This window comes from Hordeum vulgare, chromosome 1H (assembly GCF_904849725.1).
Source record: "Hordeum vulgare subsp. vulgare chromosome 1H, MorexV3_pseudomolecules_assembly, whole genome shotgun sequence".
NCBI classification, from domain to species: domain Eukaryota; kingdom Viridiplantae; phylum Streptophyta; class Magnoliopsida; order Poales; family Poaceae; genus Hordeum; species Hordeum vulgare.
In genome coordinates, this window is record NC_058518.1 from 506,473,065 (window position 1) to 506,491,077 (window position 18,013).

Here is an 18,013-nt window from a genome sequence, read left to right on the forward strand (position 1 = left end):
ACTGCCATCTATGCTTGACATGCTCCTAAAAAATTCATATACTAACTCATTTCTCCAACTGTCCAGGAAAACAATACAATTGAAGTATAAATAGTCTGAATTTCCTTCCAGAAAAACAGTATCAAAATCACACCAATGATGTACTCAGATTTGGTTGCATCACTATGCTGATAATTTCCTCTCAAAACGCGCCTAAGGAACAAGTTCGTGTAACTGCAACCGATGGCTACATAACAAACCATGTCAGAAAGAACCCCAAACATATAAATTCACCTATCCGATGATCCAGAATCCCACATAAACCCCATGTAACCCACAGAAACTAGAGGCAAATCATATCATTGGCATATATGCTTGACATCCTTTACAATTCATATAGGAGTAACTCATTTCTCCAATTGTCCAGAAAAGCAATACCAACTGAAATCTCAAGTAGCCTGATCTTCCTTCTACAAGACAGTACCAAAATAACACCAATGGTGTACTCAAATACTAACAGATTTGGTGACAAGGCTACGTCGATAAATTCCTCTTGAAATACAAATAAGAAAAAGAGATCATGTAACCGAAACCAATGGCTACATAACAAACCATGATCCAGAATCCCAGATCAACCCCCATTTAAAGTAACCCAACGAAAAGCAGCTCAAATATTCACATTTTTGCCTGCATGTCCTAACTCTCTTGACTCAAGTGTCATTTGCTCTGTGCATCTAAATAAAATTTTGCCTTAATTGGGTCTCCCATTTTGGTATTTTTGGTTTGTTTACGAGGGGGGAGGAAGGAGTGAGGGAGTGACGCGAATAGTGACCAGGCGTAGTGATCAGGGGTAGAGGAGGGGGATGTTGTCGGCGGGGGTGATGGAGTGGCGGAAGTGGCAGCGGTGGCCGTAGGGGCAGAGGCCGCCGCCGATGACCATGCGGCAGACCTGGGTCTTGTAGCGCGGGTGGCGGATGATGGGGCGGAGCTCGGCGATGCCGTGCGCGAACTGGCACTGGTCGCCGTACAGGCACGCCCCGGTCTCCTCCCACTTGTTGCACAGCTCCGTCTTGTACATACCCTGGCTGTACACCTCGAACTCCAGCCCAGCGGCAGACTTGACGACGTGGGCGCGCTTCTCCCCGCCGTCGGTCCCGCCCTTGTGCTCCTCCGCCTTGGCGCCGCCCACGTCCACGCCCACGAACATGCGCTGCTGCTCGCATTGCACAGATACCAGCAAATGGTCGAACAGGTGAGTGTCATGGATCGGATTGGCACAGAAGCGCGGGATTCAGTCCAACGAGTGGTGGAGGGGTTGGGATTCGATTATCTCACCGAGCCGACGTCCATGGGCTTCGTGACGCGATGCTTGCCGTCCTTGGCCATCTTCAGGTAGCCCGTCGAGCGGATGGAGATGCTCTTGGGCATCACCGTGTGTTTCTCGGCCGGGGAAGCGGGGCGCGGGCGCGCCATGGGCATGGGCAGCACCGGTGGAGACGCCACGGCTGGCACCTGCACCTGCATCTGCCCGAGGTGGACTCCGCGGAGCTGCCCGGCCAGCGCGACGGCGGAGGCCTGGTTGCCGCCGAGCATGGCGAAGCGGCCGGCGAGGTCGTTGTTGGCGACGCGGAGCTCGGAGTTCTCGAGGCGGAGCGCGGCGGCCTCGCGCGCTGCGTCGGCGAGGTGGCTGAGGCAGAGCTCGTAGCGGTTCGTGGCGTCCTGGTACTGGAGCGCCAGGCGGGCCAGGCGCAGGCGGTGCTCCGTGGCCGCCGCATCGTCGACGCGGGAGCCGGAGGAGGAGGAGGAGGACCAGGGGGTGCCGCCCGGCTGCGCCCTGGGGCTCGGTGTGAAGGGGCTGCCGCGCGACGACGTCCTGGTGCAGGGGGTGACGGGGGTGGCGCGCGGCGACGGCCTGGGGCTCGGGGCGAAGGTGGTGGCGCGCGGCGACGGCCCGGGGTTCGCGATGAAGGGGCTGCCGAGCGGCGACGGCCCGGGGATCGGGACGAAGGTGGTGCCGCGCGGCGACGGCGTGGGGATCGGGACGACGGGGCTGCCGAGCGGCGACGGGCTGGGGCACGGGACGAAGGGGGTGCAGCCGGCGTAGAAGAAGCAGACCGGTCTGGGCCAGAAGCCGAAGGGCACGGGGTGGGCCGGGACGAGGGGAGCTTCCTGCATGGCGGCGGCTCCCGTGAACGAACAACCTGCAGCGAAGCCAAATGGATCGGAATGTCAGGAATACTCGAAGAAAAATCCCGCAAAAAAAATTAAAGAAATCTCCGCAGCTAGCATCCGTAACAGCCCACGATCGAGCACGGGACGAAGTCGAAAATCAGAAGGAATTCAACGGCAATCCGCAACGCCCAGAGCAAGCAAGCGACTCCTGCTCGCAATGCGCGGCCCCCGGAAACGACGGATGGAAGCCTCTGGCTGATCAAGCGCGCGACTAATAACAAAACAATTAATCGAGCGAGGGAGCAGCGACCCAGGCGGCGGCGCGGGAGGAGATGGTCGGTCGAACCGCACCTGCTAGTTGGCCGGTGAGCGCCGCCCGCGTGCGTGCGTGCCGCCGACGGAGGGATGCGGCGGCGGCGGCGCCGGATTCGGTGCCGATTTGGGCGTGGAGGGTGGGGAGAGAGGGTGTGGGCGCCGTCGCTGGGCAGTGTGTATAACCGTCGCCACGACGCGGCACGCGGCGCGGGGGTCGAGGAGATCCTGTGGGGCCCGCGCGGCAGCCTCCGGAGCCAGGGTGGGTGCAGGTGCGCCCTGCGTTCGCGCGCGGTCTGTGTGTGTCTCTGCCCTGGACTGGACAGCTGTCCGTGACCGTGCGCGGCACCGCAGACTTGGCGAGCACGCTGCCCTCGGCGACACCTTTTGGGACGGGATGCACTGCGGCGTGGCCCTCGGGATGTTTCTGCGCACAAACGAAAATTAGCAATGCCTGACATTCGAAGACATTTTTGATCAAAATTTGAGCAAACTACCACGCTTTGGCTCAAAAATGCCGCCCGCCTTTGGTTTGGTGGCACCGTCGATTTCCAGGGGCCTCTTTGGTTCGAAGGTTTTTCGTAGGTATTCACAATGGTCGGAAACGCTAGGACTTCTTCCTCAGCATTCCCCTAGGCTGCACTTTACAGAAACCTTCCATAAAGAGTAGGTGTGTGCCGTGATTGTAATAGACACGGAGGCAATTTTCTTCCGAGGGGATAGACAGAAAGTTTTCCATGTTCCTCGATTCCGAAAAATGTTTGCGTTTTGAAAACAATTGTTCGTAAATTTCAAATAATGGTTATGAATTCAAAAATGTTTGCATATTTTATTTTTTTTTTCCAAATTTTTGAAAAATGTTTGTCGGTTCAATTTTTTCACGAACTGCTAATGTCGGTTGCAGTGAAGATCCATAGGAGAAAGAGAGGTTGAGCGCAATTGGTGCTCAGGGTCGCAGGGTAATGTGTTGGCTGGTTAGAAAATTTAATCTCACGTGTAGCTGGTAGACAGCAAAGTAGAGCTCAACATTTTGGATGTATGATTTGTATCGTGGTGTAATATGGTTGAGAGTGTGTTTTTTAGTAGAAGTGTTTGGGCCAGCTTTTTTCACTAAAGATTCTTCAGAATCAAGATTCTGAAAAACTCCCAACAAAATTTGCCATCGAGTTTTCTTCTGAGACTATGGTATGTGTGTGCTAAAATGTTTGGAATACCCCTAAACTAAAACTTTATGCTGACCTGCTAATATTTGATTCTTTCAACATTTTCCCTCGAATGTGAGCATGAAAACGATTTACCAAAATCATAACGCACTAAATTTTAAAGTTTAGAAGATTGTAAAGTTTCCTTAGTAACAAAAGGACCCCTTAGTCATGGAAGACACAAAACTATTTTCCGCACTTGGCAGTGAACATCGGTTACTGATGTTCATGGTTAGAGGTAGAACAACTCACGTCAGACCGAAGCATTTGACCATGACCGAAGCATTTGACCATGAAAGCGGTCTAAGCTTCATGAATGGAGAAGATGTGCCACAACTCATAAGATGGAATTTTCAATGTGGTCATCCCGAAGGCACAATCTCGTCGAGAGTTTTCACAATTCAGACATATTGTTCTTTGTAATGTGATTTTTAAGTCATGCTCCATGCATGGCCCTTACTAACAAACTAACATTGATTCTTAATGATAAAAATATTAACATATTATTAAAAATAGTATTCACATAATTAAACTAATATGATTTGTATAATTTTAAAAAGTGTTCACAATTAAATAGTTTTTATATATTTAAGTAAATTTACATATAATTTAAAAAATGTTGCATTAAAAAAATCATTTAGTACGTAAAAGTGTTTATGCATTAAGAAAATTCTTATGTAGTTTTAAAAAGTGTTCACTTGTTTGAATAAAGTTTGGGTGTTTGCAAGAAAACATAAATACTTTTTTTAGAAATTAGAAACAGTTGTCTGAAAAAATAATTACAGATTAGTGTGGCACCAGATTGCAGATCCTCAAATGAACAGTTTTAAAAATTATACAAAAATAATAATTCATAGATATTATTTAAATAATGTTCATATTTAACCTTTTTAACGAAGTTTATTAAAGCGTTCATACTTCAAAGGATATGATTTAAGGATATGTAGTATAAACACTTTTATCCAATTCTATATAAAATATGACAAATTTTCACATGCACCCTCTTGCCTTCTCTTTTTTACATGTGAGGTAAGAAGATAAGAGTTAATCAAACCATTAATTAATAAAATCAACGGCTCAGACCTATTATATATTGTTACCTTTCATTTGAAAAGAGGGGATACAATGAAGCATGTTAAAACTGCTCATAAAATGTTCATGTGCAATATTCATTAGACCAATATTTTGAATAAACAATACTATATATAACATAATTATCCTTCATAAACAACAATTGCCATGTAGGCATAACTTCTTTTTATTGTATTGTATTGTTTGCCGACAGTTGAGGCCTACATGGTGCCACACTGCCATGTAGGCAGTATAGACGGTTCCAAACGGTATACAGTGCCACGTCAGCGCAGGTTACGTTTTTTTTTTTTTTTTGCATACCGTATTGCACGTAGAAGCCGTGTTTTTCAAACGACTTTTCTGTATTCTACAAACTGCAAGCACCAAACTAATCATCCGTGACAAATTCAAGCATCGTATACACCAATTGCCACGCCACTTGACATGAGTGGTAAGTTATATCAAAAACAAAGTATACACCAATTGCCATCAGGTGGGACGGTTTGGTGAATGATAACTTCGCCATTTTTATCCATCCCTGAGACCCTGACTGTCCCCGAACGACAGATTGCCAAAGCGATACAGCAATAGGAGTACAAGTGTACCACCACAATTCAAATTGAAATTGCACATGTTGGAGTACGTTTACAGAGGATGTGGATGATATATATTTTCTGAAGACGAAGACATGGCAACGTCGTGCTCCCGCTGCCGGGCGACCGTCGGCCGCCTCGAGCAGTCCGGCAGTAACTCTAACATCAAGCGGCGACGGGCCTTGGGACGCGGCCGTAGTTTTCCGGCGTGTTGGAGACGCTCTTCTGGGCGCGCAGCTGCTGGTAGAACCTCCTGATGAACTCGTCGGCTTTCCTGTCCACCTGCTGGTGCTCGCTCGCCGTGAACGGCGAGCCCGCGGTGATGCGCCCGAAGGCCGCCGGCGACGCCCACGCGGCGGGAGAAGGCGTGGCCACCGCGAGCCCGTCCTCGTCGTCGAAGAGGTGCCGCCCGCCGTCGTTGAGCATGTCGAACACCCTGGCGATGTCGGCCGCGTCGTAGCTGTGGTGATAGCCGGCGTTTTCGTCGTCACGGCACTTGGCCGCGAGAGAGGAGGAGCGGGAGCGAGCCGCGGCGCGGCGGTGGAAGTTGACGAAGCCGCCGAGGGCCTTGCTGGCGTCCCTGCTGCGGTGGAGGTCCATGGAGAGCTTGTGCCCGGACGACAGCACGCCGCGGCGCAGAAGGTAGACGACGGTGCGCGCCAGGCGCCACAGCCGCCGCCCCACGCTCTTCGGCTGAGCAGCACTGGTCTTCCCGGCGACGACCTTGCCCGCCATTTCCAAGTGGGTAGCAAGTGGAGCTCACTTTCGTCTCGCTCTTGGTCGTTGGATAGGTGCTAACGAACGATGCTGTCACTCACTCCCGTGTCGTTGGACAGGATTATGGATGTCAGGTATTTGAAGGAGCGAGGGTTGCGTCTTCTGTGTCGTCGCGTGCCGAAATGAGGGATGGTGGTGGCTTTCATTATTGGTTGTGGTTGGCCAAGGATATGCATGCGGCCTTTTTTGGCGCACCAGCTTTGCCTGGTTGGAGTACTTTTTTGAGGTTGCATTTGCATGATTGGGGTACAATAATAGTGAAGCCCCAGGTTTCCAGTGTCTGCATGGATATGGATGTCGATGTTCTCAACATCTCGGGGGACTTGGAGTTGTCTGCATGGATATGGATGTCGGCGCACTCTAGGACGTATATACTTGCTTGTGCTTTGAGAAAATGACAGACTCCTGAGCTCAACTTTAACCAAGATGAGACGAGACGTGCTCATCCGTCCTAAGGAGGCCGTGTATTCATAAGGGTGAGTTTACGATTCGTGTTGGGAGCGTCTGTCTCAGTATTATGTTTTTCAATGCTGAATTTTAGCTATATTCCATTCACCTTTTATAGGCATTGGATGTAATACTTTAGGATGCGTATGTACTGATGTAGTTGTATCTGTTTTTGTTTTACATGTAAATAAAATCAAATTATATCTCATCTAAATGAGTTCAAGGCACTTCCTATGTTTTTTGTAAGGCAACATAGAAAGAAAAAAAAATCATCATCTCATCCAACAAACGACTATCACGTATACATGGTAACACAATTATTGATTGAAAAAAAAGAGAACACAATTATTGGTGCCTTAAATCTGCTTTGGATAGGCCAGGGCCACGTCCTTTCTTTTCTTTTTCCTTGCAGATAAAGGACACTTGTTGCCAAAATAAGGGCGCTTTGCATGATCCACGTAGCAGACAGACAAATAAGGTGGCATCACACCTAATTTTATCTACACGTAAGAGGTCGGTGCTACAAAGTACAAACTCATGTCCAGAAAGTTTGGTTTCAAGTGTTCAATAGTTTGTTATCCAAATTTTGTACTCTCTCCGTCTGGAATTACTTGTCGCAAAAATAAATATAAATGGATGTATCTAGAACTAAAATACATCTAGATACATTCATTCCTCAGACAAGTATTTTTGGACGAAGGGAGTATAATTTAATTTACTAATCTTGTGCTGAATTGCCAAAAATTATTTTGCTTTCCTAGACCTTGCTATCCATCAACGCCATATTGGTTGGTAATCGAGTTTGTTTGAGACACATAGACTTTACCGCCGATGTGATCAAAGATGAATCTACGGTGCACGATCGAGCGGTCTGATGAGTGCTTCACGTTAGACCTCTGAATGGAAGTGTTTCTATGTGGATCGAGCGATGTTACATGTTTTGCTCATCATGATTGGAGAATGAACGTAGGATGTGCCGACCACGGGAGAAGCGCCATTCTCGACCAGATCATCCACTCATCCATCAGGGCGGCCCAACAGCATGTGTGGCAAAGGCAGCCATCCTTTAGCTAAAAGATCATATGCCACCCAATTTACTATGACCAAATACCTTTTTATTCTTCTTATGATTATGATGAAATTCATCCAATTAAAGGGATAGCAAAATAAATTCACGAACCCCATGGCTGACACCCATACTCTACAAAACCTGAAGGACAACCAAGAAAGGATTGGCACCTAAGGATTCTGGAGTCGCAATCCATCTGCCATCCAGATTGAGATACCAATTGGGACTCGGTTTTCGGCCTTTAATTTTTTTGCTAATCGTTGTTCTTCAGTTTCCAGTTCAAGGTGACGTAGCTTCAAGGGTCAGAAGAAGTAACTATCATGAGTTCATACAAGCTGATCTCCTTACTGCCAATACTCCGGTGCTTGTAATCATTGCTAGATGGTTTACACACATGGATCCCTTTTTTTTAACTTTTCATGTCCTAGTCCATGATGTTTGGTAAACGGATAAAACATGCCGCACAAAAAATGGGTAGCCATGTTTTTGTGTTTAGATGTGCCATGAACTTTGGAGCCTAGAATTATGTTGTCTTCGTAATTTCTCCTTTTCTTATGAATAATAGAATTTGTACTACTAGTGTTTGACGTAAGGGTTCAACAATCCTGAATACTCCTACTTGAATAGAGCAGTTATAAATGCCATTTAGTTTAAAATACTCGCTTCGTTTCATTATATAAGAGCATGGTTGGCAAAGGATATGCATGCAGGCTTTTTTGTCGCACCACCTTGCCTGATTGAAGTACCTTTCCCCCTTCCTTTTTAAGGTTGCCTTTGCATGATTGGAGTACAATAATAAGTGTGGCTAAATCTCAGTCGATTGAAATTTAATAAAGTCTCGATCAACTGACATACTTTCTTCATCCAAAATTACTTGTCATAAAAGTGGATAATAATGGATGTATGAAAAAATAAAATACATCTAAATACATCTATTATTATCCATTTTCGTGACAATAATTTCGGACGGAGAGAGTAGTATATAAGAATAAAATGGAAAAAGAAAAAAGAAAAAAGTTATACGAATTCCGATGCAAGATCAAAGGCCTACAACATCAACTGAGACATAACAAAGTCTAAGTTGACTGGGACTTAACAAAACTGCAATAATAATATGGGAGATGAGTGCAACCCCAGGTTTTCATTGTCCACATGGATATGGATGTCGATGTTCTCAATATCTCGAAGGACTTGGAGTTGTCACGAGTTTTATGTCTGACGCACCCGTGCTGATGCTCGTGCCATTGGTGCAGTGCAGCATAGGCCGCTCTAGGCTATATATACTTGCTTGTACACCGAGAAAATGATATACTCCTGAGCTCAGCTTCTTTAAAAATATTCTTTCATCCCGCCGCTATACAGATATAGTAACCACCCAATACAATTGAGAGTCTAATGCTAAGACAAACAATACAATCACGCCCAGAAGAAATAAAAGAGGAAGAAAAAAACTAATGTCAATAGAGTCCCATCGACGAAAACGATGACAACCCGCAACCTATGCGCCCTCGGACGAATTTCCACCATGCTCCTAGCACTTTGAACCACCGCATACCAAGAAACATCTTCAGGAAGGAACACGAAGATGACGACGATGCTGTTCCGACTGGTCCTAGGGTTTCCCCTAGTACGTGGAGGGACGCATGGAAGGGGAATACCCGATGTCCTTCAGGAAGGAACACGTCGCCCACGAGCGCCACCACGTCGATGTCGGCCAAGTCAACATTGTCCACCAAACACCCACAACCCCGCCGATCCGTCGCGCTCCACCAAACTTGCCGCTCATATCACCAACATGCGCCACCACGGTCTTGGAATCACCACAACCGTCTTACCATGGTAAGAGAAGCAAGACCAACGGGATCAAGAGGGAACAACCGGGAATGAGGAGCGGTAGAATCAGCAGCCATGCGGGAGGGGACAACCTCAACCGCCATCGCCGACCACCGAACGGACGCAACAAGAGGAGCACACCAAGCCCTCGGCCCGGCCGAGCCCGAAACGGGCTCGTGAAGCTCCCGTCGTCGCGCCGTAGTGGGTGCACCGACGCCTCCGCAACCCTCCCCCTCGCGCGCACGAGTCGCACCTCCGTCCACCGAAGCCGTCGCTCGCGAATCTGAGCCAGGCCCACCGAGACCCAGATGGGGCCCAAAAGGGCCCAAATCTGGGACGAGAGGGCGCCGCCGCGCTAGACCGCAGCCAAGTAGCCGCGCCACCGTCTCCTCACCACCGACAGCTGTGTCACCTCAGGCAACGCGACAATGTCGCTGACTCTAGGTGCACCGCGCCGCGCCCGCGGCGGGGAAGGAGGGAAGCCAGTCGCAGCCGCTGGAGGCCCAAATCCGGACCCCAGCCACCACCACGGGGCACAGCCGCCGCATGGCCGAGCACCCTTCCAACGCAGCCGGACCGTAACATGCCGCCTACCGAAGAAAGCGTCGCCACGCGCTTCGGGGCCCATGCACGCCCGACGCCACCGCCCAGGATGGCTGCCCCACACCCACCACTTCCAAAACAGGGGAGAAGTTCCCCCGCCGTCAGCCACCACGAGGGTTCCCTTGCGGCTCCGCTAAAATGATGAAGGAGGGAGGAAGGAAGGGGTCGACGCAAGGGCAAGGGAGTATTCGTTCTCGTGAGCTCAACTTTAACCAAGATGAGACATGCTCATCCGTGGGAGAAGGTCGTCTATTCATAATGGTGAGTGTGCATGCGTGTGTTATGTTTTTTGTAAGGCAAATGGAAAGAAAGAAAAAACAATCATTTCATCCAACAAACAACTACTTTCTTTGTTTCTAAATATTTGTCTTTTCAAAGATTTTACTATAAACAACATACGAAAAAAAATAAATGAATCTATATTTTAAATTATGTCTATATACATTTTATGTAATACAAATTAAAATATCTAAAAAGATAAATATTTAGGAACGGAGGAAGTATCACTTATACAGAGTAACACAATTATTGGTTGAAAACAAAAAAAAAGAAAAACAAAGAAAACACAATTATTGGTCTCTTAAATCTGCTTTGGATAGGCGAGGGCCACGTTCTTTCTTCTCTTTTTCGTTGCGGATAAATGACACTTGTTGCCAATAAGAGAGCTTTGGATGATACACGTAAGAGGTCGGTCCTACAAAGTACTATAAACTCACGTGCAGGAAGTTTGGTTTCAAAGAAGTCATACGAGTCAAGTGCTCAATAGGTTGTCCACGGTAGCCTACCTATCCAAAATTTTGTATAATATAGTAAAAGCATCTACAATCGTAACCTGTAAATCGCGTCCTCAATCACCTGTGGGAACGACCGAACATTTACGGACACTGATCGGTCTCCTCTTAAATTTTAATTTTAACAATCATGTTTTTCTTTTTTTTCTATACGTTCGGTCACATACATGAGATTGGTGGAGATAAAATGAAAGAAAGAAAAGAAAGAATAAACAAAGTAAAAAGATGGATCAAATTTTATATGACGGATCGAGGACCACTAATCGAACACCTCATACTCATTCCATATATGAGGGTAATATGAAGAGTGCCGAACACTCCACACATTTCAAGAGGCTATGAGGGATCCGGTTAAGTCAACTTTTTTCCTTGCTTGCAAAAAGAATCAATTTTTTTCCTTCTCTATCCTCTCCGGTGAGTGGTCCATGGGTCTGCCCAATCAATATGAAAAGTCTGGCTATAGATACCCTAACTGACACGGCGAAAATATATTACATGGACTCGAAGACGTTATATGTTATGCTCATCATGAAGCGGGAGAGGCGATGAGAGCATCTAAAACGGACTTGGCAAATTCGGCTATCTATATATCCGCGGATGCATCCAGATGATCCCTCATATCTCGTGTTTGGCATACATATATGTTAAATTCGAACTCTTAAATACATGCAAATCTATGCACGTTCATCATACACGCTAATATCCACGTAAATAATAAATATTTGATAGTGAAAATACATAGTTCTTACATAATATTTATTTAAACTACACAACTCAATCATTAGTTCTTTGGTTTTCATTGTGGATTCACATATGCTTCACAAGATCATTGAGTAGTTGTGTATGCACCCGATGAGCTCGAAGATTCTGAAGCATCTGCAAAAAGTTTACAAGTTGGTTTGCATCTTGATTTTTCGGGATTTAAACTTGTTCTCTAGGCGCTTTAAAATCATTGGTTTGGGAAACATCATTACCCTCATCCCCAACAATCATACTGTGCAAAATAACATAACATGTCATCAAGTGTCACAATTGTTTTGATTCCCATGTCATAGCAGATGATTCCTCATTACAGAGCCTGATGAACACCGGAGACCGTTAAAGCACGTTGATGTCATTGTGATAACCCGACATTCTACAAAAAGCATGTTAAATCCGCAAGTCATGTGGTGCCACTGCTTCGAGTATGATGTTGGTCCCTTTTTTGTGATCTTGATACATACCTCGCAAATCTTTGTGGCGGTTCTTTCATTGTCAATGCATACAATCAGTTGACCCGAGCATTCTTGGAAACCCTTTGACCTCTTTAATAACAAACAATTTTTCTGTGTCCTGCACATTTGATTCTCTCAGATACTCTGCTCCAAACACATGCATGATGGCGCGGGCAAATTTGACAGTTGCCTTTAGGAATGTGCTCTCCTCCATCCGGACCATCTCACCAATGGCATCTGTGTCAATACCAACTGCAAGCATCCTCGGAGCAGCTGTGCATTTTTGTTTAGCATAGGAAGAAAGTTGGCCGCAACAATCCTTCTGAGCTTGAAGAATTCATCATAAGCCTCCATTCCCTCCATAATTTGTAAAAACAATGGTTTCTGCATGCGAAAACGATAACGAAACCACGGATCATACAGAAAAGCTGGGTCTGAAGCAAACTAGTCCTTCTAGAATAGTCGTGCTTCGTAGACCGTGATACGTCGCTAACGTGCCTATATTTTTTTTTATTTCATGCTACTATTTTATCAATCTTGTATGCTATATAAGCCATTTTATATATTTTTTGGTAACAAACCTATTATCCGAGTGCTAGGTGTTGCTTTTTTGTGTGTTTTTGGATTTTTCAAAAAATCTATGTCAAACGGAGACAAAACTTAATGAAACTTTTTGACTACTTTTTCTAGACCAAAAGAGGACCTGGAAGCGTCGAAAGGAGACCAGACACCTCATGAGGAAGCAACAAGCGCAGGGCACACACCCTCCCCCCCTCGTCACTCCCCTGTGACACTATTCTTTCGTTGTGACAAGTTTGTGTTCCTCCGCGATCCCTTCTGAAGTCCTTTTTCGGTACTCTGTCAGAAGGGGGATCCGTCATGGAGGCCATCTTCATCAACCTTGCTACCTCCCCAATGATATGTGGGTAGTTCCACCAGGACCTACGGGTCCATAAAAGTAGTTAGATCTCTCTCCCTCTCCCTCCCTCCCTCCCTCCGCCTCTCTCTCTCCCTCTCTCTCTCTCTCCCTCTCCCTCTCTCTCTCTCTCTCTCTCTCATATAGGTGGGCGATGTTGCACATGCACACAAATGCCAATGAGGCTAGACGCTTCCGGACCTAGAACATATATGAGGTCAAATTAGCATATTATGGTTAGAGATGCTTTCAGTCATCTGACCAACTTATGAGGTTGAAGACACGAAGAAACTTACATGTGGAGCCGGATGGTACCTCCATTTACATAGGGTCATGTCAACATGTAAACAAAAAAAAGTGTGCCATTTTGTCCAAATTTTGGCCATCGGAGCATCTACAACCGGAGCTTCATATCCGTTCTAAACATGCACTTGACCTGCCTGGCCATTGTCTAGACAAGAAAATGGTATCCAATACGACATGACAAACCTAGCACATACGCCCGGGCTAACCGACACTCCCCATATCCGGATATAAGTAAAGCGAATATGAGGACAACTAAACGCGCCGAGCACGTCCGACATGTTGGATCCATACTACCATGGCCCACCTCGTCCCCACCTATATCCGTACATACACGCACTCCGAATCAAACAATAGTCACTTCACTGAACTCCAAATCGTCCCGAGGATCCTGTTCGGTGAACTCCGACCGTCTTCAACATGTTGGGTGATGAATCTGGTTCCGCTACATCCATCAAGTGGGGCCTTGTCTCTTGCAGGGCCGAGGAAAAGATGATCGTTCACATGGCTCTCCACCAATCTATGAAGGACCGCGGTCAGGCTTCATCCTGCAGGAATCCATCGCGTCTACTCAAATGGCATCTGGATTCGCCTTCGTCGGAGGCTCTAGACTCCTGACCGTGGCCTCGCCGGACGGAGTGATCACCGCTTGGCGGAACAACCCCTCCGGTGGCGCGGCGTTCCTATGGCGCTGGGAGCAGTACAGGGATTAAGGCCTTGTTTGGTACTAGTGTTTTTGAGGAGATTCGTGGGGATAATCCCCCAAGGTATTGGGTGAAACCCCAACCTTCACCCAATCCCTTCAAATCACCATTTATCCCCAATACACTAGGTAGGGGTAGTGTATTGGGTATTGAGAAAAATGCACTATAATTTGGAGATTTGTGGGGAAATGTGGGGATGAAACATGTCAAATACACTAGAACCAAATGGTGTTATGGGATGTGTGGGGATTGAGGGGTTTGACGGGGATAATCCCCACAAATTCCCTAAAATACACTAGTACCAAAAAGGCCTAAGTGGGAACACCGATACACTGGCTGTGGTTGTAGGAAGAGTAAAGTCTATTTTAAACCTTAAAATTAGGTTAGTCTGAATTGAACCTTGAACTATCAATCCTGGAATTCATACCCTAACCTCACTGATCCCGGTCAATCCCGACCTTAGGTCCATGTAGACTTATTTGGGGGGCAGGAAAATAACAATTCAGGTTGGGATCACACTCTGCTCTCGCTGACTATGTGGGTCACAAACCAGCGAGCGTACACGGATGTGCCGCTCGCCGCGCCCTTGTGTCCAGCATCAGAGTACAGTATTTGCACAAGAAAGCCCGAGCTTAGATTGATGCGCCCTGGCTAATATGTATGCGACCAAACCGGGAAGGGATCTCGCGCTGCGTTTGAACTTTGACGAAAGGGCAGCAACAGCAACCGGGGCAAGATGAAGATGGCACGACCAAAAGTGCCCCCGTTCCTTCGAGCGTTTACATCAGTTGTTGCTCTGCCGACGTTGTGGTGCGCGCCCTGTCGCGCCATGCTGAAGCTGCCTGATGCTCGAGAACAATTTCTCCGGCGAAATTCCGGCCGCGTACGCGAGCTCCACCACGCTGCTGAGGTTCAGGATCAGTAAGAACTTGCTCACCGGCGACGTGCCCGAGGGACTCTGGGCGCTTCCCAAAGCCGAGATCATCGACTTCAAGGGGAACCAGTTCACCGGCAGCATCGGCGACGGGATCGGGAAGGCCGCGTCGCTCACCAGCCTCTTCCTCGCCGGCAACAAATTCTCCGGCGTGATCCCGTCGTCGATAGGCGACGCCGCGAATCTACAGAGCATTGACGTGTCATCGAACGAGCTGTCCGGCGAGATACCGCGCTCTTGGTGGCCGTGTCGACGTCGGCTCCTCGTGGGACAAATGGGTGAGCGTGGCCAACATCTACGGACGTCGGTAGCCGTGTGGTGTCGGGGTCGCGTTCTTCGGTCGGGGCAGCTCACTACAGTGATGAACAACGCGCGCAAGACGTATACCATGTCCGGCTTCTGAGAGCTCAAGCAAGTATGGGGCCTTCATACCGTTATGGGCGCCGGCGCTCAGCGGTCTCGTGACGTGGCGACGGCGAGCGCGAGGGAGGCGGGAGATGGCGGAGGACGAGACAGCAGCATGGATGCAAACCAAGCTCGGTGCCTTCCAGTATTCGTCAAGTATGGATACTAAACAAGAAGCTCATGTTAGTCAGTTCGTTGTGTTCCTTGGATCATGCTGATGTGTTCTAGTAATACCCGTTCGTAGTGCTAGCAGCAAATGAGATAAGTGAGTGATCCCCGTCGGGATCTTTCCTTTCCAGGAGCGGCAAACAGATCCAAGGTTGAAATTGACTGGGATAAGTAAATACAATGTATGAATTTCAGGGATTTAAAATTCAAGGTTTAGTTTTGATCATACGTACAACTTCAAGGTCTAAAATAGACTTCACTCTTGTAAGAGAACCGTGCTCGCCAAGTCGCGGCGCACGGTCACGGACAACTGTCCAAGGCACAAGGAAACACACACGCTGGACACTACGCTGCCCCTTGTTACGGAGACTGCCGGGCGGGCCCCACCGGATCTTTTCGACCCTCGCCTTGGCCAGCTTTAGATACGCGACGGCACCCGCAACCCGCGCCCCTGACACGTGACGTCCTCCTCCTCCACGCCCAAATCCGGCGCCGCAGCATCCCTCCTCCTGCGGCTCGCACGCAGGCGGCGCTCATCGGCCAATTACCAGGTGCAGTTCGGTTGCTCTCTCGCTTGATCAATTGGAGGTCTCCGTCCCTCGTTTTTGGGTGCGCATTGCGAGCGGTCTCGATGTGAGATCAACTTGTGACATTCCGATCCATGTGGCTTCGCTGCAGGGACACGCCGCCGCCGCCATGCAGGAAGCTCCCCTCCAGCCGGCCCACTTCGTCCCGAGGCCCAGGCCGTCCGCGCGCGGCAGCCCCCCCTTCACCCCGAGCCCCAGGACCTCGTCCTCCTCCGGCTCCCCCTGGACCTCCTCTTCCGGCTCCCGCGTCGACGACGGCGACGTCGATACGGCGGCCGCGGAGCATGCCCTGCGCATGGCCCGCCTCGCGCTGCAGTACCAGGACTTCGCCAACCGCTACCAGCTCTGCGTCTCCCACCTCGCCGACGCCGCGCGCGAGGCCGCCGCCATCCGCCACGACAACTCCGGGCTACGCCTCGCCAACAACAGCCTGGCCGCCCGCTTCGCCATGCTCGGCGGCATCCAGGCCTCCGCCGTCGCGCTGGCCGACCAGCTCTGCCGCCTCCACCTCGGGCAGATGCAGCCCATGCCCATGGCGCGCCTCGCCTCCTCGGACGAGAAGCTCCGCCCCCTCCACGTCGGGCAGACGCAGGCGCAGGTCGTGCCGGCTCCCCCGGTGCTGCCCGCCTCCCCGGCCGAGAAGCACGCGGCGATGCCCAAGAGCATCTCCATCCGCTCCAAAGGATACCTGAAGCATCGCGTGACGAAGCCGGTGAACGTCGGCTCGGTGAGATCATCGAAACCCAACCCCTCCATTCCCCCGACTCAATCCCGCGGCTCTGTGCCAGTCCAATCCATGACGCTCACGTGTTCGACCATTTGCTTGTGTCGACGCAATGACAGCAGCAGCGCGTGTTCGTGGGCGTGAACGGCGCGAAGGCGGAGGAGCACAAGGGCGGAAGCGACGGCGGGGAGAAGGGCGGTCAGGTCGCCACGGATGCCGGCGGGCTGCAGTTCCAGGTGTACAGCCAGGGCATGTACAAGACGGAGCTGTGCAACAAGTGGGGGGAGACCGGGGCGTGCCCATACGGCGACCAGTGCCAGTTCGCGCACGGCATCGCCGAGCTCCGCCCCATCACCCGCCACCCGCTCTACAAAACCCAGGTCTGCCGCATGTTCATCGGCGGCGTCCTCTGCCCCTACGGACACCGCTGCCACTTCCGCCACTCCATCACCCCCGCCGACCACATCCCCCTCTTCCACCCCTGATCGCTACACATGCCAGTGCTCCATCGCAGACGACCACTCACTCTACTCTCGTAAACTATATATGCCACATCAGAAAACAAACAAAAAACACCAAAATGGGTGACCCAAATAACGCAAATTTTGATTTAGATGCACAGAGCAAACGACACTTGAGTCAAAGAGAGTTAGGACATGCAGGCAAAATGTGAATATTTGAGCTACTTTTCGGTGGGTTACTTTACATGGGGGTTGATCTGGGATTCTGGATCATGGTTTGTTATGTAGACATTGGTTTCGGTTACATGATCTTTGTTTCTTGGTTCTGTTTCAAGAGGAACTTATCGACGTAGCCTTCTTACCAACTCTGTTAGTATTTGAGCACACCATTGGTGTTATTTTGGTACTGTCTTGTGGAAGGAAGTTCAGGCTACTTCATACTAAAGTTGTACTGTTTTTCTGGACAATTGGAGAAATGAGTTGAGTATAGTAGTATGACTTTTGAAGGGAATGGTAAGCATATATGTCAATGTCAATGCCTATAGTATCTGTTGCTGTGTTTTCTCCTGATCTTTAAGCTTGATGTTCCAGCTCCTAACTGCAGCCTATCAGAATCGTACATAATGAACCGTCAATATGTGCTGATCAACGGTGGCTAGTCTGTCAGTCATAATCGTACATAAGGTTGATTTACCAGTTTCCTAGTTCCTTTTTTAGTGTAGATTACTGCTGAGTATTTCACTGTCGT

The 18,013-nt window shown here is 48.9% G+C and overlaps 3 protein-coding genes across 3 annotated transcripts; 1 reads left to right on the forward strand and 2 right to left on the reverse strand.

Annotated features, from left to right (window-relative positions):
• Nucleotides 1–323: 323 nt before the first annotated feature.
• LOC123402584 (zinc finger CCCH domain-containing protein 39-like) lies at nt 324–4,979 on the reverse strand. The gene is made up of 4 exons (XM_045096512.1): nt 4,962–4,979; nt 2,503–2,890; nt 1,315–2,180; nt 324–1,192 (listed from the first exon to the last, which is right to left on the reverse strand). Exons 1-4 carry the CDS (start codon nt 4,977–4,979, stop codon nt 824–826), a joined length of 1,641 nt encoding a protein of 546 aa, XP_044952447.1. The 3' UTR covers nt 324–823.
• A 176-nt stretch (nt 4,980–5,155) lies between these two features.
• On the reverse strand, nt 5,156–6,204 carry LOC123420361. The gene has a single exon (XM_045107343.1). It carries the CDS (start codon nt 6,062–6,064, stop codon nt 5,495–5,497), a length of 570 nt encoding a protein of 189 aa, XP_044963278.1. The 5' UTR covers nt 6,065–6,204; the 3' UTR covers nt 5,156–5,494.
• Nucleotides 6,205–15,958: 9,754 nt separating this feature from the next.
• Nucleotides 15,959–17,819, forward strand: LOC123420375 (zinc finger CCCH domain-containing protein 39-like). The gene is made up of 3 exons (XM_045107345.1): nt 15,959–16,044; nt 16,172–16,807; nt 16,924–17,819. The coding sequence occupies exons 2-3, from the start codon at nt 16,190–16,192 to the stop codon at nt 17,287–17,289; spliced, it is 984 nt and encodes a 327-aa protein (XP_044963280.1). The 5' UTR covers nt 15,959–16,044; nt 16,172–16,189; the 3' UTR covers nt 17,290–17,819.
• The last annotated feature ends 194 nt before the right edge of the window (nt 17,820–18,013 follow it).